We start from the raw sequence: 27,739 nt of genomic DNA on the forward strand, positions 1-27,739 counted from the left end.
GTGTAGAGGAAAATTAACTCTTCCTTCATAGGTCTTTGGTTTGTTTCACTTGTTAAAAACAATATGTATCACTTTTGAGTTTTTTAATGGGATAATCAAAAATATTTAAATAAATAAAAACATTTTTATTGTTATAAAAATGAAATTTGTCCAAAATGTAGAAAAATACAAACACTTTTTTATTTTGTAGGTTATCGTTGTATGGATATATGACCCAGAAAATGCAGATCCCAGTGAGATTCTACGGAATGCAAATGAACCTTCACTAGTAGGTGGAAACATTACTATTATCACAGATAAAATAATATGCTACGGTTCCTTTTTAAGGGCTTTGAATAATTTATTTTAAGCATTCCAGAACTAACTAAACACACTTTAATTATCCATTACATTTAGCCACTATAGTGATTTTGAGCTAGTGCTCAGTCTCCCCAATTATAAATCTTTCTCCTGAATTCTAATTGAGCATTGCCCTTACTTTCTATGAACCGCATTATCCACGAAGATGCTAACCTTCAAAGTGCTTTGAAGGTGTTCCTTGAGCATCTGTCTAGATATCATCTTTCAAAAATCTGTCCAGTCCCTTACTGAACCCTTTACCACTTGGACACTAGTGAATTTCCTAAAGGGGCAGTACAGTGGATGAACACAGATGGTCTTCAATTTATGTGGCTTGACTTACAGTTTTTCTAATTCACTATAGTGCAAAAGTGATATACATTCAATAGAAATTGTACTTTGAACTTGGATCTTTTCCCAGACTAGTGGGCTATCAATGTGGCATGATACTTTTGCGTGACACTGGGTGCTGGCAGGGGTCACAAGAAAAAACAACCAGTACATTTAAACTATTCTGAACACATACAACCATTGTTTTTCAATTTCAGTACAGTATTCAATGATATTTACATGAGACATTAAACACCTTATTATAAAACAGCCCTGGTGTTAGATGGTTTTGCCCAACTTTAGGCTAATGTGAGTGTTCTGAGCACATTTAAGGTAGGCTAGGCTAAGCTACAACGTTTGGTAGTTAGGTGCATTAAATGCATTTTCCACTTAATGATATTTTCAATTTATAGCCAATTGTAATTCAAGGAAGATCTGTAAGTCCTTTATTTCATTTGTTACAAATTTATCTCTTTCAAGATTTAAGTTTTCTGTCTTCTGTTATAACAAAAACCTATTGAAGAGAAGAACAAAATGAGTTTTAGTTTCATATGAGACTATGTCTTAATGAGTCAAGATATAATTTTTGAATAGTATGTTACATGCCTCTTGGTAGCCAAATTCACAAGAGATGGACTAACAAATCAGAATGACAACCTATTGGGGCGCCTGGGTGGCTCAGTCGGTTGAGCGTCCGACTTCAGCTCAGGTCATGATCTCACGGTCCATGAGTTCGAGCCCCGCATCAGGCTCTGTGCTGACAGCTCGGAGCCTGGAGCCTGCCTCAGATTCTGTGTCTCCCTCTCTCTCTGCCCCTCCCCTGCTCATGCTCTGTCTCAAAAATAAATAAAAATATTTTTTAAAAAGTACTTTAAATTGTAGGGTTTTATTTTGAGGTTTTTTTCTTACAATTTTAACTATGAATCATATCAGAAAGAAAAAACCATAGATGTGTACAATATAGTTTAATGAATAATAACAATTAGCCCTATAACCACTATCAAGAAGTAAAACACCAACAATAGTACAGAAGTTCCCCATATGTGCACTCTGAATGAGCATAATTTCTCCCTCCACCTTAGAAGTACTTGTATGGATATAATCATTTTGTTCCATCTAAAAGTAACCATTATTCTGAATTTTATGGTAATAATTGCTCTGCTTTTTTTTATTTTTTATTTTTTATTTTTTATTTTTAGCTTGTTGCATGATTCCTAACCAATGTAGTTTGGTTTAGTGGGTTTTGGTTTTGTGTTTACTTTTCTACTTTATATAAATGGAATCATGTTTTGTATACATTGTACATATTGCTGTTGGGGGGGGTCAACTTTATATTACTTATTCATGTTATACTGTACCTATAGTTTATTCATTTTTGATCCTGTATGATATTTCATCATTTCAACATACTATGCATTTTTCATCCATTCTACTGTTGATGAATTTTGGATGGGCTTTTGTTTTCTTTTGTTTGTAAGGAGTGTTGGTTTCTTTCTTTTTGTTCAGCTTTATTGAGATATAAATGGTATATAACATTGTGTAAGTTTAGGTATACACTGTTGATATGATACACTTATATGTTGTGAAATGATTACCATAGTAGAATTTTTAACACCTTTATCACCTACATAATTACCACTTGTTTTTTGTGGTAAGATTATTTAAGATTTACTCTTTTGTCAACTTTCATTATTTAATACTGTGTTATTAACTATACTCATTATGCTGTACTTAGATTCCCAGAATTTATTCGTGTTATCACTGGAAGTTTGTACCCTTTGACCACCAGGTCCCCATTTTGCCCACCCCCTCAGATCCTTCAGTCACCATTCTACTCTGTTTCTGTGAGCTCAGCATTTTTTAGATTCCATATAGAAGTATATCATATACTATGTGTCTTTCTCTAACTTATTTCACTTAGCATAATGCCCTCGAGGTCCATCCATGTAGTTGCAAATGGAGACATTTCCTTCTTTTTTGTGCTTGAGTAGTAGTCCATTGTATGTACACCATATCTTCTTTATCCATTAATCTGTTGATGGACACTTAGGCTGCTTCCATATCTTGGCTATTGTAAATAACGCTGCAATAAACATAGGGGTGCCTATATCTTTTTGGATTAGTGTTTTAATGGGGAGGGGTAAATACTCAGCAGTGGAATTACTGCATCATATGGTGTTTCTAATTTTAATTTTTTGAGGAATCTTCATACTGTTTTTCACAGTGGCTGCACCAATTTATATTCCTGCCAACAGTGCACAAGTGCCTTTTTCACCACATTCTTGCCAACACTTGTTATTTCTTTTTGATTTTAGCCATTCTGACAGGTATGAGGTGAGACATCTTTTCGTGTACCTGTTGGCCATCTGTATGTCTTCTTTGGAAAAAAGTCTATTCAGATCTTCTGCTCATGTTCGAATTGGATCGTTAGTTTTTTGTTTTTTGGTTTTTTTTGCTATTGAGTTGTATGTGTTTCGATATATTTTGAATATTAGCTCCTTAATTGATATATGATTTGTAACTATTTTCTTTCACTCAGTAGGTTGTCCTTTCATTTTGTTGATTTAGTTTGCTGTGCACATATGATTTTTATCCTTTGTTCTGTTGTAGTGGGTTAAACTGATTGATTTTGGGATGTTGAACGAGCCTTGCATACCTAAAATAAATTCCATTTGTCCATAGTATGTAACTCTTTTTATATATTGTTGGATTCTATTTGCTATTGTATTTCCATATAGTTCAAAGATTTTTAAGTTTACATTTCTTTTGAGACTTCTTCCTGACCCATGTGTTATTTAAAAGTGTGTCAATTTCCAAGTAGTTAGGGATTTTCCAATTACCTTTCTGTACTAACTTCTAATTTAATTCTATTATACTCTGACAACATACTTTCTATATTTCTATTCTTTTAAAATATTTATTGATTTGTTTTCTTAATTCTACTATAATTAATGTACAGTGCTATATTGATTTCAAGTATACAATATAGTGATTCAATAATTCTATACATCACTCAGTGCTCATCATGACAAGTGCCCTCCTTAATCCTCATCACCTATTTCACCCAAACCCTGCAACGTCCCCTCTGTGACCACTAGTTTGTTCTCTATCGTTAAAAAACTGATTTTTGTGTGTGTGTCTTTTTTTTCTTAGATCATTTGTTTTCTTAAATTTCACATAAGAGTGAAATCATATGGTATTTGTCTTTCTCTGAATAACTTATTTCACTTAGCATTATACTCTCTAGGTCCATTCATGTTGTCACAAATGGCAAGATTTCACTCCATTTTACAGTGGAATAATATTCATTCATATATATATATGTTCATATTATATATATTCATTCATGCATACATATATATATATATATATACATACATACCACATCTTTAAAAAAATTTTTTTATTGCATTTATTTTTGAGAGACAGAGTGAGACAGAGCATGAGATGGGGAGGGGCAGAGAGAGAAGGAGACATAGAATCCGAAGCAGGCTCCAGGCTCCAAGAAAGAGTTCAGCACAGAGCCCAATGTGGGGCTCAAACCCACAAACTGTGAGATCACGACCTGAGCCAAATCAGACACTTATCCGACTGAGCCACCCAGGCGCCCCATACCACATCTTCTTTATACATGCATCCATCAATGGACACTTGGGCTGCTTCCTTATTTTGGCTAGTGTAAACAGTGCTGCAATAAATATAGGGGTAGATATATCTTTTCACATTAGTATTTTTCTTTGAGTAAATACACAGTAGTGGAATTACTGGATCATACAGTAATTCTATTTTTAATTTTTTGCGGAACCTCCATACTATTTTCCACAGTGACTACACTAGTTTGCATTCCCACCAACCGTGCACTAGTGTTTCTTTTTCTCCGCATCCTCACCATTTGTTGTTTTTCTGATTTTAGCCATTCTGACAGGTGTGAGGTGATATTTCATTGTGGTTTTGATTTTCATTTATATGACGATTAGTGATGTTGAGGATCTTCCCTTATGTCTGTTAGCTGTCTTTGCAGAAATATCTGTTCATGTTTTTTCCTATTTTTTAACTTTATTACTTGTGGTTTTTTTGGCATTGACTTGTATAGGTTTTTTATATATTTTGGATACTAAACTTTTATCAGATATATCATTTACAAATACCTTCTCCCATTCAGAAGGTTGTTTTGTTTTGTTTTGTTTTGTTTTGTTCATTGTTTCCTTTATTGTGCAGATTTTAGTTTTGATGTAGCCCCAATAGTTTATTTTTGTTTTTCTTTCCCTTGCCTCAGGAGACATATCTAGAAAATAGTTGCCATGGCTGATGTCAAAGATACTACTGCCTGTTTTCTCTTCTAGGGTTTTTATGGTATCAAGGTCTCACATTAGGTCCTTAATCCATTCTGAGTTTATTTCTGTGTATGGTGTAAGAAAGTGGTCCAGTGTCATTCTTTTTGCATGTAGCTGTCCAGTTTTCCAACACAATTTGTTGAAGAGACTATCCTTTTCCCATTGTATTGCCTTGCCTCCTTTGTCATAGATTAATTGACCATCTAATTGTGGATTTGTTTCTGGGCTCTCTATTCTATTCTATCAATCTATTATGTCAATTTTTTTTGCCAGTATCATACTGTTTTGATTACTACCTCTTTGTAGTATATCTTGAAATCTGGAATTGTGATATCTCTAGCTTTGTTCTTCTTTCTCCAGATTGCTTTCGCTCTTTGGGGTCTTTTGTGGATGCATACAAATTTTAGGATTAATTGTTTTAGTTCTGTGAAAAATGCTGTTGGTGTTTTGACAGAGATTGCATTAAATCTGTATATTGCTTTGGTTAGTATCAAGAATTTAACAATATTTGTTCTCCCAATCCATGAGCATGGAATGTCTTTCCAATGATTTGTGTCTTCTTCAGTTTCTTTCATCCATGTCTTATAGTTTCCAGAGTACAGATCCGTCACCTCCCTGGTTAAGTTTATCCCTAGGTTATTTTATACTTTTTGGTACAATTATAAATGGGATTGTCTTCTTAATTTCTCTGTCTCTACTTTATTATTATTGTATAGAAATGCAACAGATTTCTGTATATTAATTTTGTATCCTGAAACTTTGAATTCACTTATCAGGTTTAGTAGATTTGGGCAGAATCTTTAGGATTTTCTCTATATAGTATCATGTCATCAACAAATAGCAAAAGTTGTACTTCTTTTCAATTTGGATGCCTTTTATTTCTTTTTCTTGTCTGATTTCTGTGGCTAAGACCTCCAGTACTATGTTCAATGAAAGTGGTGAGAAAGGACATCCTTGCCTTGTTCTGATCTTAGGGGAAATGCTTTCAATTTTTTACCATTGAGGATAATGTTAGCTGTTGATTTTTCCTGTATGGCCTTTATTATATTGAGATATGTTCCCTCTAAATCTACTTTGTTGAGAGTTTTTATCATGAAATTGCTGTTGTTCTTTGTCAAATGTTTATTCTATGTTTATTGAGATGATCATATAGTTTTTATCTTTTTTCTTATTGATGTGATGAATCACATTAGTTGATTTGTGAATATGGAAGCACCCTTGCATCCCAGGAATGAATCCCACTGGATCGTGGCGAATGATTTTTTTAATGTATAGTTGGATTCGGTTTGTTAATAGTTTAAGGATTCTCGATCTGCATTTGTGTTCATCAGATATATTGGCCTATAATTCTTTTTTCTTACAGCGTCTTTATATGGTTTTCATATCATGGTAATTCTGGCTTCATAGAATGAATCTGGAAGCTTTCCTTCCTTTATATTTTTTGAATAGTTTCAGAAGAAAACATACTAACTCTTCTTTAAATATTCACTAGAATTCAGCTATGAGGCCATCTGCTCCAGGGCCTATCTGTTGGGAGTTTTTGATTATTGATTCATTTTCATTGCTGGTAATTAGTCTGTTCAAATTTTCTATTTCTTCCTGATTCCATTTTGGGAGGTTACATGTTCTAGGAATTTATGCTTTCCTTCTAGGTTGTCCAATTTGTTGTCATATAATTTTTCATAATATTCTCTTATGATCCTTCATATCTCTGAGGCATTAGTTGTTATTCTTCTCTTCATTTCTGATTTTGTTTCTTTATGTCCTCTTTTTTTTTAATGAGTTCTGCTAATAGTTTATCTATTTTGTCAATCTTTTCAAAGAACATCGATCTGTTTTGTTGTTTTTTTAAGTTTCTATTTCATTTATTTCTGCTGGAATCTTTATTATTTCCTTCCTTGTACTGGTTTGGGTTTTGTTATTTCTTTTTATTCTAGTTCCTTTGGATGTAAGGTTAGCTTTTTTATTTGAAATGTTTTCTTGCCACTTGAGGTAGACCTCTGTTGCTACTTCCCTTTCAGAATGACTTTTCCTGCATCCCCAAGGTTTTAGACTGTTGTGTTTTTATTTTCATTCGTCTCCATGTATTTTTTTTAAATTTCTTCTTTGATTTTTTGGTTGACCTATTCATTGTTTAGTGTCACATTGTTTAGCCTCCATTTATTTGTGCTCTTTCCAGACATTTTCTTGCAGTTGGCTTCTAGTTTTATAGTGCTGTGGTTGGAAACGATGAATGGCATGACTTCAATCTTTTTTAATTTGTTGAGACTTATTTTGTGGCCTGACATGTGATCTTTTCTGGAGACTGTTCCATATGTTCTTGAAAAGAATGTGTAATCTACTGTTTTAGGGTAGAATGTTCTAAATATGTCTGTTAGGTCCATCTGGTTTAACGTGTCATTCAAAGCCACCATTTCCTTGTTGATTTTCTTTCTCAATGACCTATCCATTGATATAAGTGGGATATTAAAGTCCCTACTATTATTGTGTTAATGTCCATTTCTCACTTTATGTCTATTAATAGTTGCTTTATGTAATTAGGTGCTCCCATGTCGGCTGCATAAATTATTTCAATGATTATATCCTCTTGTTGGATTGTTTCTTTTATCATTATGTCATGTCCTTCTTTGTCTCTTATTATAGCCTTTGTTTTAAAGTCTATTTTGTCCGATATAAGTATTGCTACCCCAGCTTTCTTTTCACTTCCATTTGCATGATAAATGTCCTTTCATCCCTTCACTTTCAATCTGCATGTATCTTTAAGACTGGTATGAGTCAGGGTGCCTGGGTGGCTCAGTCGGTTAAGCGTCTGGCTTCAGCTCAGGTCATGATCTCACAGTTAGTGAGTTCAAGCCCCACATCGAGCTCTGTGCTAACAGCTCAGAGCCTGGAGCCTGCTTTGGATTCTGTGTCTCCTTTTCTCTCTCTGCCCTTCCCCCACTCACTCTCTGTCTCTCACAAATGAATAAACATTAAAAAAATTTTTAAGTCTGGTATGAGTCTCTTGTAGGCAGCATATAGTTGAGACTTACTTTTTTATCCATTTTGTCATCCTGTGTCTTTTGATTGGAGCATTTAGTCCATTGCACTGAAAGTAATTATTATGCAGTTTCTTGAAGTTTATTTTTATTTATTTTGAGAGAGATAGAGAGCAAGTGGGGGCAGGGCAGAGAGAGAGGGAGACAGAATCCCAAGCAAGCTTGGGACAGAACCTGATGCAGAGCTTGAACTCACAAATGCAAGATCATGACCTGAGCCGAAGTCAAGAGTCAGATGCTTAACTGAGCTACTTTGGTGCCCCTCAAACTAATTAATTATTGACAGATATGCATTTATTGTCATTTTGTTATTTGTTTTATGATTTTTTTGGTAGTTCTTCTCTGTTTCTTTTTTCTCTTGCTTTCTTTCTCTTTCTTCATGGTTTGCTAGCTTTCTCTAGTGATATACTTGGATTCCTTTTCTTTATGTTTTGCATATCTATCACTGTGTTTTTCCTGTTTGTAGTTACCATTAGGTTTATATATAACATCTTGTGCATATAACAGTCTGTGTTATTTTGATTGTCACTTAAGTTTGAACCCATTCTAAAAGCACTAAATTTTTACTCCTCTCCCCCCACCTTTTTAAGTATAGTATCATACTTTACATCCTTTCATTCTGCAAATCCCTGATTGATTTTTACAAACATAGTTATTGTACTTCTTTTGTGCTTCCTACTTTTCTTACTCCTGCTTATCGTCTTTATTTTCCACTCAAAGAACCCCCTTTAACATTTTTTTGTGAGACTTGTTTAGTGGTAATGAACTCCTTTAACTTTTGTTTGTCTGGGAAATTGTTTATATCTCCCCTCTGTTCTGAATGAGAACCTTGCTGGATAGAATATTCTTGGTTAGAGGTTTATTTCTTTCATCATTTTGACTATATCATGCCACTCCCTTCTGGCCTGCAAAGTTTCTGCTGAATAATCTGCTGATAGCCTTATGGAGTTTCCCTTGTATGTAACTGTTTTCTCTTAATGCTTTTAAAACTCTCTCTTCATAATGACTTTTTGTTATCTTAACTACTATGTGTCTTGGTGTAGACCTCCTTTAGTTGACTTTGTTGGGGGCTCTCTGTGCCTCCTGGATCTGGATTTCTGTTTCCTTCCTCAGATTCAGGAAGTTTTCAGCTATTATTTCTTCAAATAAATTTCCTGCCTTCTTTTCTCTCTCTTCTCCTTCATGGATTCCTGTAATGTGAATATGGTTACACTTGATGGTGTTGCTGAGCCCCATTAATTTATTCTCATTCTTTATTAATGTTTTTTTTTTTTTGCTCCTGTTCAGTGTGATTGTTTTCCATTACTCTGTCCCCCAGTCACTGATCCATTTTGCTTCCTCTAATACTTATTCCCTCCAGTGTATTTTTAATTTCATTTATTGAGTTCTTCATCTCTAACAGGTTCTTTTTTATGTTTTGTATCTTTTTTGGTGGGGGTCTCACTGAGATCTGCCACTCTTTTCTCAAGTCCAGTGAGTATCTTTATGACGATTACTTGGCATTCTATATCAGGCATGTTACTTACCTCTGTTTCATTTAGCTCTCTTGCTGTGATATAGTCCTTTCTGTTTGTTTGGCATATTCCTTGTCTCCTCATTTTGTTTGACTCTCTGTATACATTTCTATGTGTTAGGAAAATTAGCTATGTCTTCTGCTCTAGCAAATAGTGGCTTTATGAAGAAGAGGTCCTCTGGTTCCGTGCAGTACAGTGCCCCCTGTTCACCAGAACTTGGCACTTCAAAGGTATATTCACTGTATGTTGCATGTACCCTACTGTTGTGACCGAGCCACATTTACATTCAGTCCAGTCATCTGCAATGACTCTCTTTGCCTGTTATGCACAGGGTTATGTTCCTGTGTTATTAATGGGGCAGTCTGGGACCACCTTGGGCTTGAGTTGGGTCAGACCAAGTGCTGACCAAGCTGCAGTTGCACCAAACTGCAGGGCACGCTCCGATGTGTCCCCTGTGAGTCTCTCATTGATGGGTGGAGTCTGCAATTAGACCAGATACCTGCCCCCAGCCCACTGTTGGGGCCACAGTTGGACTGGTGTATGTAGTTATCTTCCCCTCTCTCCAGGTAGGAGTCTTTTTGGAGTGATGCTGACCCAGTCAAGACCGCTTGCACAATGCCTGCTTTGGTTGTACTCTTGCTGAATCCAATTTGGAGTGGCAAGTCCTGCGGAGAACATGGGTGTAGGTGCCAGGAAGATCCATGCTGGTCTGCTGTGAAAGAGGACCTGCAATCACCAGGAAAAATTGCCAAGGTCAGGTTGGAGAGGGTGAGTTGGCAGAAGAGTACAGGGGGTGAGATGTGTGGCATTAGTAAGATTTGCTGACGTCTGCTGTGGGAGGATGCTTGGCACTGATTTGGAGAGCTGCTGAGGCTGGGTTGGAAGAGATGAGTCTGCAGGAGGATATGGGGGCAGGGCACCCTGTTAACAAGCTAGCTAGAGAGTATAGGTGCTGTGCTGATTCCTGCAGGTGTCCGTGTATCTACACTGGGGGGCAGGGAAGGGAAATTGCCCCCACCAGATTTTTTGTTCTTGGAGAAGTCTCCCAAACATCCTTGCCCCTCCAGTAGATGTTCTGAGATTACTAAACAAATTTCCCTCCCATATACTCCAGGCATTTTTCAAACTGCTCCTTCTATGTTGTATCTCAGAAGGTCTGTTTTGTTGTACTGTCTCTTTAATGGCCAGGACTCACTTTTCTCTCACCCTCCAGCTCTCCCAGAGCCCAGCTACTGATTTTTTTAAGTTCCAGGTGTTAAGCCTCACTGACTGTAAGAACTGGAGAAGTTAAGCCCCTCTGGTTTTCAAAGCCAAATGTTATGGTTATGATTTATCTTCCCAGTGTGGGTCCCCTAGGCTTGGGGTGCCCAGTGTGGGGTCTGCTCCTCTCCCTTCTCCTTGCTAAAGGTAGTCCTCCCTCCTGCAGGAAGTCTCACAGGTCAGTGTGGTTCCTGAACACATCTCTGCTTTCTACCCTCCCCGGTATGGCCTCTTCTCTATATTTAGTCTGTTCTGCTAGTCTTCAGGTCATTTTCTGGGATATTTACACTGATATGTGTGTTATCTGGTTGTATCCATGGGACAAGGTGAGTTAGGATCCTCCTACTCCACCATTTTCCCCAGAAGTCTATGGTTTCTATTTTTTTTAATTTGTTAAGTAGTGTTTTATGGCCCAGAATGTGGTTGCTTGATAGGTAAGCACATTTTGGGGTGATGAAATTGTTTTGGAACTAGATAGAGGTAGTGGTTGCACAACATCATGAATGTACTAAAAGCCACTGAACTGTAAACTTTAATTTGGTTAATCTTATGTGAATTTTACCTTCAAAAGAAATTATTTTATTTTATCCTTGTTTACTTCTTTTCTAATGCTCTCCTTTTTTATGTAAATCCAAGTTTCTGCCCTTTATCATTCTCCTTCTGTCTGAAGAAAATATTTTAACACTTCTTGCAGGACAGATCTGGTGGTGAGGAATTCCCTTTGTTTGTTTTCTGAGAAAGTCTTTATTCCTCTGTCACTCTTGAAGGATAATTTTCCTGGATATAGAATTCTAGTTTGGTGGATTTTATTCTTTCAACACTTTAAATATTTCACCCATCTATCTTCTTGCTTGTGTGGTTTCTGACAAGAAGTGCCTAGGTGGCTCATTTAGTTAAGCATCCAATTTTGATCTCAGCTCAGGTCTTGATCTCAGGGTCATGAGTTCATGCCCCATGTTGGGCTCCATGCTGTGTGTGAAGTCTTCTTAAAAGAAAAAAAAAAGGAGGGGTCACCTGGGTGGCTCAGTTGGTTGTGTCCAACTTCAGCTCAGGTCTTGATCTCACAGTTCATGAGTTCGAGCCCTACATCAGGCTCTGTGCTGACAGCTCAGAGCCTGAAGCCTGCTTTAGATTCTGTGTCTCCCTCCCTCTCTCTGCCTCTCTCTGCTCATTCTCTGTCTCTCTCTCTCTCTCAAAAATAAATAAACATTAAGAAAAATTAAAAAGAAAAAGAAATAAAGTATCTTTTAATTGTTACTCTTGTTGTTGATCTATAGGGTTTGTTTTTTTTGTTTGTTTGTTTTTTTTTTTTGGTGTGCTTTTTTTTCCTCCAGTTTTTTTTCAAGATTTTGTTTTTGCCTTCAGTTCTCTGTAGCTTGACTATGGTATGCCTTGGAGTAGTTGTTTTGCATTTCCTCTTCTTGGTGTTCCCTGATATTCCTGGATTTGTGTTTTTGTGTTTGTCATTAGTTTTGGAAAGTTCTTGGCCATTATTGCCTCAAATATTTATTTTGCTCTGTTCTTTCTTCTGGCATTCCAGTTGTGCATATGTTACATCCTTTGAAATTATCCCATAGTTCTTGGAAGTTCTGTACCTTTTTTTTAAATTCTCCCCTTTGTATTTCAGTTTGGGAATTTTCTTTTGATCTGCCTTTAAGCCCACCAATTCCCCTCTTCAGCTTTGTTTTGTCTACTGATGAGCATATCAAAAACATTCTTCATTTCTATTACATTGCTTTTTTTCCTAACACATCCTTGACTCTTAGAATTTCCACTTTTCTGTTTACATTACTCATCTGTTCTTCCATATTTTCTAATTTTTCTGTTATAGCCCTTGACATACTAATCACAGTTATAAATTCCCTATCTGATAATTCTAGTATGTGTGTCATTTCTGATTCTGGTTCTGTAATTTGCTTTTTCTCTTCAGACTTTGTTTCTGCTTGCCTTTTGGTGTGCTTACAACTTTGTTTGCTGTTGTTGATATATGTTATATTGGGCAATAGGAACTGGGGTAAATAGGCCACTTCTATGTGGATTTATATTAATCTGGCTAGGAATTTAATTTAATTTAATTTAATTTAATCCACTGAATTGTGTAAAGTCCATCCACATGTCATGAAATCTAATGGACACATCTCAAGACTTGGTAGCATTTAACATGTCAACATGTTTAACCATTTCTTTTTTCTCCATTTCATTTTTTTTCTTGTTTGCTGTAGCTGTAGGTGCCAGAAACTTTAAATTGGTTTAAGATTCTTTTTTTTTTGTCTCCCCTTCTGACTTCAGGTTTATCTAAGTTTCCCTCTTCAGAGATTGTATGTGTCTTATGGCTCTTTAAGCTATGATCCACTATTAGACTGAAGCCCTTTTGATGTGGTGGTAAGGTATGAGTGAGGAGAACCTTATACAATCTCCCAATTAAATGCCAGCCTTTTAGTGGGTTTGCTTCTCTTGTATGTGACCTTCAGAGTTTATTCTTCTATAGCTTCACCCTCCCTTAACTTACTGAGACTGGAAGTCTAGAGGAGAAGGGAGTGAGAGGAATGCTCTCCCCTATGGCTCTGGGACAGGACACCGGTAAAGTCTTTCTCTCTGGAGAGTAAGCCCTTGTTGTGAAAAGGGTGGGCCTCCAGGGTATTTCACAAAGATTACTTTTCCTCTCCCTCTGCCAGAGCCATGAAGGAATATTTCTCTAGTCCTCACTGTGAGAATTTGGTGGAGTTTTCCCTAAAAATGTAACCATAAGGATATTCTTTACCTCAACTCAGCTTCCCACAACTTGTCAAAATTACCATTTAAGTGTTACTTACCACCATTTTATGGCTCCAGTAGCTTCTGCTCCATGTAAGCAGATCTCAGCTATGACTTTCTGGATTCACCTGACTCTCCCAATCTTGGGACAATAGTTTGCCTTGCAAAGTCAATTCTCTGGATGGGCTCAAGAAAAGTCATTGATTTTTAATTTGTCCAGCCTTTTCTTGTTGTAGTGATAGAAGTGACATCTTCCAAGCTCTTTACATGGTGGAGCTCCAACTCTGTATAATGTATTTTTATTTCATTAAAAATTTTTAATGTTTATTTATTTTTAGAGAGAGAGAGAGACACAGAGACAGAATGTGAGCAGGAGAGGGGCAGAAAGAGGGGGAGACACAGAATCTGAAGCAGTTTCCAGGCTCTGAGCTGTCAGCACAGAGCCCAATGCAGGGCTCAATCCCATGAATTGATCATGAACTGTGAGATCATGATCTGAGCTGAAGTCAGATTCTTAATCGACTGAGCCACCCAGGCACCCCTGTATAATTTATTTTTAGTTCTGTTCATTCTTCAATGAATACCATGCATCTTCAGTCTCTACAACCAGGAACTTCCATATATGGTTGTACAGCTTGAACAGAACAGCCATTGTAGTGACTCTGCTTTTAGTCCACTGAATTGTGTAATCAAAGTTCATCCCCCGTGTCATGAAATCTAATGGACACGTCTCAAGACTTGGCAGCATTTAACATGGTTAACCCTTTCTTTTTTCTTGAAACACTCTCCTCTTATGACTTCCCTAGCACTGAAACATCTTAGTTTCTCTCCTACTTTACTTGCAAGCCTTTGCCAACTCCATTACTTACTCCTCTTCCTTCACTAGTCTTTAAATGAGTCTTTGCATTTACTCCCCAGGTGATCTCACTTAGACCCTATGGTTTTAGATATCAATTATATGAAAATGGGTTACAAATTTATATCTCCAGCAAGAACTTTCCTCTTTCCTTTTCAAATAATAAATTCAACTGACCACTGCCATCCCCGTTTAGATGTCTTATAAACAGGTTATAAACTATGGATAAAACGGACTCTCCAGTTTGCCTGTAAATCTGTTCTTCCCACAGGCTTCACCATCACAATACATGACACCACCATCCTTGTACTGTCTCAAGGAACAGCTCCCTAAGTGATCTCAGTGCCCCCACTCGCTCCCCACCCTAAAATCTATTTTCCATATGACAATGACAATTTTAAATATAGTATGTCAAGGTTTCCGGTTCCAGACTAGCGGAAGTAAATGCTTTCATTTTACTTCTGACACTGGTCAGAATGGAAAGAAATCCTAGACAAAATACATTTCACTCACAAAAAGACTGAAAGAGAGAAAAAGGAAAGTAGAGGTGATTAGGGACCTTGAGATTCTAAGAGCACCCCACCAGTGAGTTCCCTGAAGTTCCCTTATATACTCTGGCCTGGGCATTAGGGATGCCTGAATTCAGTAATTCCAGCAAGCACAGAAGAAAACAAGCCCCAAGAAAGGCCTGCATTCTTTATCCGAAAGACCAGATAGACCCATTGGTGGCCCAGAAGGGCAAAAATCTTTTAACATACCTGCCTGATCTTGAACCAACCACCACAAAAAAGAGCTGTTCCCATTTCCCACTACAATAAGTGCTGCACGAGGTGCTCCGTTGCCCAGAACCCTGTTTCTCTTCCCACCTCCTGCAGTAATGAGGAACTTTCCCTCCCTTGTGGAGCCTACAGGTAGAAATCTGACTCTCACCCATCTACGATAATGAAGCAGTGTCCTTCTCGCATGGTGCTCACAGGCAGAACTCTTGACTTCCATCCCCACACTGCAGTAACACAGCAAAGCTAATTACCACTTCTATCCATGCATCTCTGTCTCTTCTCTCTCTCTCTCTCTCTCTCTCACACACACACACACACACACACACACACACACACAAATGAGGCAGTGCCTCATCCTGCAGCACCTGTAGGTGAAACTCTGACTCCTACCTCTACCTTCTAATAAGGTGGGACCCCTGCTCTGCAGAGCCTGTGGATGGGATTCCAAAGTCAACCCCACCCTATAATAAGGAAGCAGTGAAGCAGCAAAGCAGCACCCCTTCCTTGTGGTGCCTGTGGGCAGGATTCTGACTAACCTCCGCCCTGCAACAACAAGGAAACACAGCTTCCCTTCCCTAACTAGCACTGGGGGACTAGTGGGTGGGGTCCTCCATTCCTGTTAACACAAAAGTGGAAAGGAACAAAATGGCACTGCAGTAACTTTATCAACTAACATTTGAACCACAATCCACGAAAGTGATCTATGACATGCATTCTGACGCTAAACAGATTGACTACCTCATAATATGAAAGATTTAAGTAGGAATTCACGTCTTATTGTATAATACTAAAATGTTCAGGGGATACAGTCCAAAAATTACTCACCAGACCAAGAAAAAGGAAACTCTTAACTTCAAAGACGATCAACAGAGGCCCCTGGGTGGCTCAGCTGGTTAAGCATCTGACTCTTGATTTCAGCTCAGGTCATAATCTCATGGTTTATGAGATTGAGCCCTTCCATGCTGTCAGCACAGAGCCTTCTTGGGATTCTCTCTCTCCTTCTCTCTCTCTGCCCCTCCCCCACTCCCCATTCTCTCTCAAAATAAATAAACATTTTTTAAAAAAAAAATAAAAGAGGGGCGCCTGGGTGGCGCAGTCGGTTAAGCGTCCGACTTCAGCCAGGTCACGATCTCGCGGTCCGTGAGTTCGAGCCCCGCGTCAGGCTCTGGGCTGATGGCTCAGAGCCTGGAGCCTGTTTCCCATTCTGTGTCTCCCTCTCTCTCTCTGGCCCTCCCCCATTCATGCTCTGTCTCTCTCTCTGTCCCAAAAATAAATAAACGTTGAAAAAAAAATTTAAAAAAAAAATAAATAAAATAAAAGATCAGTAGATACTATATGAGACAAATGTTGAAATTATCAAACAAAGGAATGAATCAGTAAACTTAAGATAGAACAATAGAGATCACCCAATTTGAACACCATGCAGATTGAAAATAGAAACAAAATGAACAGAGACTCTGGGACCTGTGGAACTATGACAAAAGATCTGGCATACATGTCATTGAAGTCCTACAAGAGAAAAAGACAGTGGGACAGAAAAAGTAAGCAAATAAAATATGGCTGAAGATTTCAAAAATTGACAAAAGACATAAATCTTAAAACAAAGAAGCACAACATAGGTGCCTGGGTGGCTCAGTCGGTTTAGTGTCCAATTATGGCTCAGGTCATGATGTCATGGTTCGTGGGTTCAAACTCCATGTAGGGGTCTGTGCTGACAGCTCAGAGCCTGGAGACTGCTTCAGATTTTGTGCCTATGCCCCTTCCCCACTAATGCCCTCCCTCTGCCTCTCAAAAATGAATAAATGTTTAAAAATTTTTAAAAAGAAGCACAAAAAATCCCAAAGAAGATAAACCCCAAAAAGCCCACACTAAGACATGTCATAATCAAACTTCTGAAAACTAAAGATAAAAGGAAAGTCTTGAGAACAACCAGAAAGAAATAATGCATTGCCCATATAGAATGACAATTTGACCAATGGATTTCCCATCAAAAACCATGGAAGCCAATAGGAATTTGTACAACTCTTTCCAAGACTCAAAAAGAAAGAACCACCAGCCCAGGATTCTATATCCATCAGTCAAGAATGAAGATAAAATAATGACACTTTTAAATGAAAGAAAACTATGAAAGCTTGCAGTCAGCAGACATACGTTAAAATCATGGATACAGAAAATTCTTAACACATAAGGGAAATAGAAAAAGAAATCCTTAAACATCAGGTATAAGAAAGAACAAGGAAAAGAGTAAAAATATGGGAGGATATGATTGTCTGTCCTTACTCTTGAACCTTCTAACTCATGTTTGATGGTTGAAGCAAAATATTATAACATTGTCTCACGTGGTTCTCAATGTATGTAGAGGAAATATTTAAGACAGCTATATTATAAATAGAGGAGGGTAAAGGGATATCAATCTGTTTTTGATATTGTACCCAACCATTACATAAGAACACAACCACTAGGCGAAAACTTGGTAAGGGGTGCCTGACATCTTTGCAACATGCTGTGAATCTATAATTCTTTCAAAATAAAAAGTTACAAAAATTTTTTGAAAAGCTAAAAGAACTGAAGAAATAGACAAATCCACAATTATAGTCAGGTGCTTCAGTATTTCCAATAATTGAAAGAATTACTAAACATAGGATACAGAAGAACTGAATAGTACCATCAAACAATGAGATCTGACAGCCATGGAATACTCTGCCCAACAACAGTAATATACATATTATTATTTTTAATGTTTATTTTTAAGAGAGAAAGAGAGAGAGATAGTACAGTGGGGGAGGGGCAGAGAGAGGGGGACAGAGGATCCGAGGCTGGCTATGCGCCGACAGCAACAAGCCCAATGCGAGGCTTGAACTCACGAACTGCGAGAACCATGACCTGAGCTAAAGTGGGACGCTCAACTGACTAAACCACCCAAGCGCCCCTACATGTTATTCTTAACTGTGCACAGTGCAGTAACCAAGAAAGACTATATCTTTGGTCATAAAACAAGCCTTAACAAATTTAAGAGAATTTAAATCACAAAAAAATATGTTCTCTGACTATAAAGGAATCAAACCAGAAATCAGTAACACAAAAAACAGCTAGAAGTCTCCAAACACTTGGGAATTAAACACATTGCAAAATAATTCATGTGTCAAAAAAGTCTCAAGAGAAATAAAAAATACTGAACTGATGGAAAATGAAAATATAGCATGACATAATAGGTGAGACACAGCTGAAGCAGTGCTGAAAGGGAAATTTATACCACTAAATTCTTACATTAGAAAAGAAGAAAAGTCTAAAGGTCATCTAAATTTGAATTTTAACTCTTCTATAGCTACAATAATCAAGACCACGTGGCATTGGCAGAGGACTACATACACAGACCAGTGGGACAGAACAGAGGTTAGAAATAGACCAACAAACGTACCAACAAACTGATTTGTCTGTGGGGACAGCAGCGGGGGAGGGGTACCTTTTTAATTGGATGATGGAAAAGCAGGAAATAGAGAACTTCCAGAACTACTGTGTCCAGGAAGGGAGATTAAAACTTTATCCACTGAACTGTATTAACTTTACTTTAGGCAACTGATTTTTAGCAAGATACAAAAGCAGTTTAATGGAGGAAGGATGGTCTTTCACCAAATTGTGTTAGAATAATTGAACATTCATAGGCACACACAGAAAAAGAACCTCCTACTTTATACAAAAATTAATTTAAAATTTAAATAGATCTAACCATAAAACATAAAACTATAAAACTTTCAGGAAAAAACAGAGTAGAAAATTTTCATGACTTAGGGCTAAGCAAAGAGTTCTTAGAAATGATACCAAAAGCACAATCTGTAAAAGAATCAATTATTCAATTGCACTTCATCAAACTTTAACTTTTGCTCTATAGAGACCTTTTAAGAAGATGAAAATACAAGCCACAGGCTAGGAGAACATTGTTTGCCAATCACATATTCACCAAAGAACTTGCATCTATGCATGATCTATGCGTGAGCCAAATAATAAGCAAATTAAAATGTCATCTGATTAGAACAAACAGTGAAATAAAAGAAACATTTTATTTTTACTTCTTTTTAATGTTTATTATTTATTTTTGAGAGAGAGAGACAGACAGACATTAGCAGGGGAGGGGCAGAGAGAGAGGGAGACACAGAATCTGAAGCAAGCTCCAGGCTCTGAGCTGTCAGCACAGAGCCAGAATATATAAAGAATGCTCTAAACAAATTATGCAGTTAGAAAATGGGCAAAAGACTTGAACAGGTGCTTTGTGATAAAGGATATACGGATGGCAAATAAGCTCATGAGAAGATGTTCAACGTTATTAACTATTAGGTAAATACAAATTAACGCTATAAGGTAAGGTCACATGCCTATCAGAATGTCTAAAATTTAAAAATACTGATAATTACAGGTGCTGACAAGGATACAGGGCAATTGTATCTCATACATTGCTGGAAGGGATGAAAAATCTACAGCCACTCTGGAACACCATGTGGCAGTTTCTTATAAATTCAAACATATATTTGCAATATATCCCAGGAATCTCACTTCTCATTATTTATTCTAGACCTAGACATAGGGATATAAAAACTTATGTTCAAACAACAAACTGTACAAAAATATATCAGCTTTTGTTTTTTGTAATAGCCCCAAACTAGAAACAACCCAAATGTCCTTCAGTGGGTGAATGAGTAAACTGGGAAATGTGACTCAGCAAGAAAAAGAAATGAGGTTTTTTTTTCCCCAAAAAAAGTTTGCAAAGATTTTGGGTACCCAGAATTGCCAGGAAGGCTTGGAAAATGGGTGGGAACTGGGAGAGACCAGCCCTAATGCCACAGCGAAGATCATAGCACAGGAGCCAAAAGTATGCATGCCCCTGCCTTTGCCTGGAACTGCATCTGGTGGTGCTGACCTCTAGCACAGGTCATGTGCTGGCACTTCTGCCTCCAGAATCTGGAGGTTGTTGTCACCACCATTGTCCTCTGAGGGGGCAGGGAATTCTCCAAACATCAAGGGGACTTAGGTGCTCATCAGATAAATGAAAGGCAGTGCTCACTAAATGACTCGTCTGTCTTGCAAAACTAAGTTCAACACTGTGTTCTAGCAAAATAAAAAATGAACCCAACAAAGAAAGAGGAAGCCATAAGCTTCAAGACATGGTGGAATAAACTTAGGCATTTGATAAGAAATCCTGATTTTGCAGAGGTAGGTCTAGAAAGATATCTCTACTTGGAATGGGAATAGGAAGTTAAATCGTCCTTGAAGAATATCAACACAATGAAGTAGTTGCCATGAAACAAATGGTATGAAGTGGGGACGTGTAAATGCATAGTGATATTAATGAGACAAAGATACATATTTCTTTTTTAGTTAATAAGGAAAAAAGTCCATAGAAATTATCGGAAAAACAAAAATCTATGAGTGATCTATGCATGAGTCCAATAATAAGCAAATTAAAATGTCATGGGATTAGAACCAAACAGTGAAATAAAAGAAACATTTTATATTTTATTTCTTTTTAAATTTTATTATTTATTTTTGAGAGAGAGAGAGACAGACTATAAGCAGGGGTTGGGGTAGAGAGAGAGGGGGACACAGAATCTGAAGCAGGTGCCAGGCTCTGAGCTGTCAGCACAGAGCCTGATGCAGAGCTCAAACTCACAAACCAGGTGATCATGACCTGAGCTGAAGTCGGACGCTTAACCGACTGAGCCACCTAGGCGCCCCAAGAAACATTTTTAAACTGTCACCAAACCTTCCAAGATACAAGCTGTTTTAGTAGTGAGTAGATATCATGTACATTTGTGTTTAATTTGTTTGGGTTTTTAATAGTTTCCAGTTTTAGTCACTGTTCAAGGTTTTTTTTCTAATAGTGACTTATTGCTATCAATATTTGTTTATAGATCCATTTTCTTCCTATTAATTTCTTGTGGCACATCACTCTGAAAGTAACCATAAGTTTTAAACTTTTTTAATAAAAAATATTTTGTTGTGAGAACTCTTGGAAGGAGGGGCCAAGATAGCAGAGCAGTATGGAAGTTCTCTGCTTCTCTTGTCCCTGAAATGCAGCTAGATCAGCATCGAACCATTTTGCACCCCTAGAAAATTGACCTGAGGATTAACACAACAATCTGCATAACTTGAGCCATGGAACTCAGCAGGTACACAGTGCAGAGAGGTGAACTAGGGGAGACAGAAGCCACAGAGGGTAGGGAGTGGTATTTGCAGAGAGAGGACAGAGAAAGGGGGGGAGAGTACAGGAAAAACACTCCCCCCAAAAGTAGCTGGAGAGAAAAAGAGTGGAAGTACCCACAGTTGCCTGAATAAGAAAGAGAGAAAGGAGAAAGGAGAGGGCTTCAATATCATTAGGACTCTATAAACAGGGCTGAGCAGCGTTGGAAATTCCACAGCCCAATACCTGGTGGTGCTCTGGTGGGCAGGGCAAATCCCCAGGAGCTGGCATTGAGGTCGAAGGGGTCCACAGGCCACATGGGGAGAAGCAGTTCCCCTGCTACCCTGCTAGGAGGGCACTTGGTAGAAGCTGTACGGCTTTTCCATAGGCAAAGTTTCCAGCGGACCCCAGAAAACACAATTGCTGGTATTGGAACAAAAACACCAGGGTGTAGTCAAACCTGACTCATGTTGTGTGTTGTGATTTACCGTAATCCCTGAAATACCGCCCCTATGAGATCAAACAAACTTATTCTGGGGCAAGCCAGCATCCAGTCACAACCTCTGAGCCTCTACAGCAATGTGATCCCAGGAACGTTCCTGGGGCAAGCTGGCATCTGGCCATTGCTCTGTGAGACCCTCCCCCAGAGGGTCAGAGTGGGTCTAAGCTGCAGGGCCCTCAGAAAGTGAGGGGTTTGGAGACAGAGCCCCATCTGAGATAAAATTTGGGAGGGACCTGAGACCTGGAAGTCTCATAGCTTGGACTTGAACAGTGTAGAAGCAGGAAGTAAAAGGAAGCCAGAGACAAAGGAGGGGTGCTTGATTGCCGGTGGGGTAGAGTACAGAGTTCTGATGCTAGAGACTGGGAAGCTAAGCTGGGTGATGCCATTTTCACCTCTCCCACGCATGTGCACACACCCCTACATGCACCACAACAATCCACCCCAGTAAGCTAAGCAGCACCACCTAGTAGAGAACAGAAACTTTACACCAAGCTCCATCCAACTGCACCAACCAAGCCCTAGAGGACAACCACAAGTTTCTGCCTGTGTAGTGTATGAAGTATAAAGTACTTCAAAGTTTGACTTCTAGGGGAAACTGGATGTAATTTCATTCAGATTGCATTCGGATCGCTGGTCCACCTATTCAGATTTTTTGTTGGTTTTGTGTTTTCTATTTTTTAAAAAAAATTTTAATGGTTATTTATTTTTGAGAGAGAGAGAGACAGAGTGCAAACAGGGGAGGGGCACAGATAGAGGGAGACACAATAAACTGAAGCGGACTCCAGGCTCTGAGCTGTCAGCACAGAGCCTGATGTGGGGCTCAGACTCATGAACTGCAAGATCATGACCTGAGCCCAAGTCAGACACAACCAACTGAGCCACGCAGGTGCCTCTCTTTTCTTTTTTTTCTTATTCTTGGATACAGAAAGAGTATCCATTTTATATAAATTTTTATATTTTTTACATAATTTAAAAAATTTTACTATATAAATTTTTTTGGAAATTTGTTTTTTATTCTATTTTACCTTCTCCAGTTCATTTTATTGTACTTTATTACTGTATACATTTTTCTTAATTTTTAAACGTTTTCTTACTTTTTTCTTTTTCTACTCTTTTGTTCCCTTTTTTTCCCTATTCAATCAAGCTTCTTTCAACAACCAGACCAAAACATATCTAAAATCTATCTTCCTTTATTTGATCTTTTTGTGTTGTTTTTAACCTTTTTAATTTTATTTTTTTAATGTTATATTTTATTTTTTTAATTTACATCCAAATTAGTTAGAATATACTGAAGCAATGATTTCAGTAGATTCCTTAATGCCCCTTACCCATTTAGCCCATCCCCCCTCCCACAACCCCTCCAGCAATCCTCAGTTTGTTCTCCATATTTATGAGTCTCTTTTGTTTTGTCCCCCTCCCTGTTTTTATATTATTTTTGTTTCCTTTCCCTTATGTTCATCTGTTTTCGTCTCTTCAAGTCCTCATATGAATGAAGTCATATGATTTTTGTCTTTCTCTGACCGACTAATTTCACTTAGCATAATACCCTCCAGTTCCAGCCACGTAGTTGCAAATGGCAAGATTTCATTTTTTTGATTGCCGAGTAATACTCCATTGTATATACACCACATCTTCTTTATCCATTCATCCATCGATGGACATTTGGGCTCTTTCCATACTTTGGCTATTGTTGATAGTGCTGCTATAAACATGGGGGTGCATGTATCCCTTCGAAACAGCACACCTTATCCCTTGGATAAATGCCTAGTAGTGCAATTGCTGGGTCATAGGGTAGTTCTATTTTTAGTTTTTTGAGGAACCTCCATACTGTTTTCCAGAGTGCCTGCACCAGCTTGCATTCCCACCAACAATGCAAAAGAGATCCTCTTTCTCTGCATCCTCGCCAACATCTGTTGTTGCCTGAGTTGTTAATGTTAGCCATTCTGACACATTCGTGAGGTGGTATCTCATTGTGGTTTTGATTTGTATTTCCCTGATGATGAATGATATTGAGCATTTTTTTATGTGTCGGTTGGCCATCTGGATGTCTTCTTTGGAGAAGTGTCTATTCAAGTCTTTTGCCCATTTCTTCACTGGATTATTTGTTTTTTGGGTGTTGAGTTGATAAGTTCTTTGTAGATTTTGGATACTAAGCCTTTATCTGATATGTCATTTGCAAATATCTTCCCCCATTCTGTCAGTTGCCTTTTAGTTTTGCTGGTTGTTTCTTTCACTGTGCAGAAGCCTTTTATTTTGATGAGGTCCCAGTAGTTCATTTTTGCTTGTGTTTCCCTTGCCTCCAGAGACTTGTTGAGTAAGAAATTGCTGCAGGCAAGATCAAAGAGGTTTTTGCCTGCTTTCTCCTCGAGGATTTTGATGGCTTCCTGTCTTACATTGAGGTCTTTCATCCACTTTGAGTTTATTTTTGTGTATGGTGTAAGAAAGTGGTCCAGGTTCATTCTTCTGCATGTCACTGTCCAGTTATCCCAGCACCAGTTGCTGAAGAGACTGTCTTTATTCCATTGGATATTCTTTCCTGCTTTGTCAAAGATTAGTTGGCCATACATTTGTGGATCCATTTCTGGGTTCTCTGTTCTATTCCCTTGATCTGAGTGTCTGTTCTTCTGCCAGTACCATACTGTCTTGATGATTACAGCTTTGTAGTATAGCTTGAAGTCTGGGATTGTGATGCCTCCTGCTTTGGTTTTCTTTTTCAAGATTGCTTTGGCTATTCAGGGTCTTTTCTGGTTCCATACAAATTGTAGGATTATTTGTTCTAGCTCTGTGAAGAATGCTGGTGTTACTTTGATAGTATTGCATTGAATCTGTAGATTGCTTTGGGTAGTATCAACATTTTAACAATATTTGTTCTTCTTATCCAAGAACATGAAATCTTTTTCCATTTCTTTGTGTCTTCTTCAATTTCTTTCATCAGCTTTCTATAGTTTTCAGTGTATAGATTTTTCACCTCTTTGGTTAGATTTATTCCTATGTATTTTATGGGTTTTGGTGCAACTGTAAATGGGATCAATTCCTTGATTTCTCTTTCTGTTGCTTCATTGTTGGTGTATAGGAATGCAACCGATTTCTGTGTGTTGATTTTATATCCTACAACTTTGCTGAATTCATGAATCAGTTCTAGCAGTTTTTTAGTGGAATCTTTTGGGTTTTCCATATAGAGTATCATGTCATCTGCACAGAGTGAAAGTTTGACCTCTTCCTGGCCAATTTGGATGCCTTTTATTTCTTTGTGTTTTCTGATTGCAGAGGCTAAGACTTCCAATACTATGTTGAATAACAGTGGCAAGAGTGGACATCCCTGTCTTGTTCCTGACCTTAGGGGAAACTCTCAGTTTTTCCATTGAGGATGATATTAGCGTTGGGTCACTCATATATGGCTTTTGTCATCTCGAGGTATGATCCTTCTATCCCTACTTTCTTCAGGGTTTTTATCAAGAAAGGATGCTGTATTTTGTCAAATGCTTTCTCTGTATCTATTGAGAGGATCATATGGTTCTTGTCCTTTCTTTTATTGATGTGATGAGTCACGTTAATTGTTTTGCAGATATTGAACCAGCCCTGCATCCCAGGTATAAATCCCACTTAGTCGTGGTGAATACTTTTTTTAATATATTGTTGGAGCCAGTTGGTTAATATCTTGTTGAGGATTTTTGCATCCACGTTCATCAGGGAAATTGGTCCATAGTTCTCCTTTTTAGTGGGGTCTCTGTCTGGTTTTGGAATCAGGGTAATGCTGGCTTCATAGAAAGAGTTTGGAAGTTTTCCTTCCTTTTCTATTTTCTGGAATAGTTTCAAGAGAATAGGTGTTAACCCTTCCTTAAATGTTTGGTAGAATTCCCCCTGGAAAGCCATCTGGCCCTGGACTGTTGTTTTTTGGGAGATTTTTGATTACTAGTTCGATTTCCTTACTGGTTATGGGTCTGTTCAATTTTCTATTTCTTCCTGTTTCAGTTTTGGTAGTGTGTCTGTTTCTAGGAATTTGTCCATTTCTTCCAGATTGCCCATTTTGTTGGCATATAATTGCTCATAATATTCTCTTATTATTGTTTTTATTTCTGTTGTGTTGGTTGTGATTTCTCCTCTTTCGTTCTTGATTTTACTTATTTGGGTCCTTTCCTTTTTCTTCTTGATCAAACTGGCTAGTGGCTTATCAATTTTGTTAATTCTTTCAAACAACCAGCTTCTGGTTTCATTGATCTGTTCTACTGTTTTTTTAGTTCTGATAGCATTAATTTCTGCTTTAATCTTTATTATTTCCTGTCTTCTGCTGGTTTTGGGTTTTATTTGCTGTTCTTTTTCCAGCTCCTTAAGGCATAAGGTTAGGTTGTGTATCTGAGATCTTTCTTCCTTCTTTAGGAAGGCTTGGATTGCTATATACTTTCCTCTTATGACCGCCTTTGCTGCGTCCCAGAGGTTTTGGGTTGAGGTGCTATCATTTTCATTGACTTCCATATACTTTTTAATTTCTTCTTTAACTGCTTAGTTAGCCCATTCATTCTTTAGTAGGATGTTCTTCAGTCTCCCAAGTATTTGTTACCTTTCCAAATTTTTTCTTGTGGTTGATTTCGAGTTTCATAGCATTGTGGTCTGAAACTATGCATGGTATGATCTCGATTTTTTTGTACTTACTTAGGGCTGATTTGCGTCCCAGTATGTGGTCTATTCTGGAGAACATTCCATGTGCACTGGAGAAGAATGTATATTCTGCTGCTTTAGGATGAAATGTTCTGAATATATCTGTTAAGTCCATCTGGTCCAATGTGTCATTCAAAGCCATTGTTTCCTTGTTGATTTTTTGATTAGATGATCTGTCCTTTGCTGTGAGAGGGATGTTGAAGTCTCCTACTATTATGGTATTACTATCAACGAGTTTCTTGATGTTTGAGATTAATCGATTTATATATTTGGGTGCTTCCACACTTGGCACATAAATGTTTACAATTGTTAGGTCTTCTTGGTCTATAGGCCTCTTGATTATGATATAATGCCCTTCTGTATCTCTTGATACAGTCTTTATTTTAAAGTCTAGATTGTCTGATATAAGTATAGCTACTCCGGCTTTCTTTTGTTGACCATTAGCATGATAGATGGTTCTCCATCCCCTTATTTTCAATCTGTAGGTGTCTTTAGGTCTAAAGTGGGTCTCTTGTAAACAGCATATAGATGGGTCTTGTTTTCTTATCCATTCTGTTACCTTATGTCTTTTGATTGGAGCATTGAGTCCATTGATGTTTAGAGTGAGTACTGAAAGATATGACTTTATTGCCATTATGATGCTTGTAGAGTTGGAGTTTCTGGTGGTGTTCTCTGGTGCTTTCTAATGTTTTGTTGCTTTTGATATATATATATATATATGTATATATATATATATATATATACACACACACACACATATATATATATACACACACACATACATACATATACATATTTTCATCTTTTGTCCTCTCAAAGAGTCCCCCTTAATATTTCTTGCAGGGCTGGTTTAGTGGTCACAAACTCCTTTAACTTTTGTTTGGGAAACTTTTTATCTCTCCTTCTATTTTGAATGACAGCCTTGCTGGATAAAGAATTCTTGGCTGCATATTTTTCTGATTCAGCACACTGAATATATCCTGCCACCCCTTTCTGGCCTGCCAGGTTTCTGTGGATAGGTTTGCTACAAGCCTGATCTGTCTTCCCTTGTAGGTTAGGGGCTTTTTTTTCCCTGGCTGCTTTCATGATTCTTTCCTTGCCTGAGTATTTTGTGAATTTGACTATGATATGCCTTGTTGATGGTCGGTTTTTGTTGAATTTTATGGGAGTCCTCTGTGCTTCCTGGATTTTGATGTCTGTGTCTT

At 37.7% G+C, this 27,739-nt stretch overlaps 1 protein-coding gene across 1 annotated transcript in view; it reads left to right on the plus strand.

The window, feature by feature from the left end:
* Positions 1-27,739, plus strand: part of CATSPERE (catsper channel auxiliary subunit epsilon) — a 199,859-nt gene that overhangs the window by 64,436 nt on the left and 107,684 nt on the right. The window contains exon 5 of the mRNA XM_047077101.1: positions 191-268. Coding sequence (XP_046933057.1) covers positions 191-268 — 78 coding nt within the window. The remainder of the gene's footprint in view (positions 1-190; positions 269-27,739) is intronic.

This window comes from Lynx rufus, unplaced genomic scaffold (assembly GCF_022079265.1).
Source record: "Lynx rufus isolate CCGP_SWC_20201006 ecotype Redwood Valley unplaced genomic scaffold, mLynRuf1.p SCAF_15, whole genome shotgun sequence".
Lineage (NCBI taxonomy): Eukaryota > Metazoa > Chordata > Mammalia > Carnivora > Felidae > Lynx > Lynx rufus.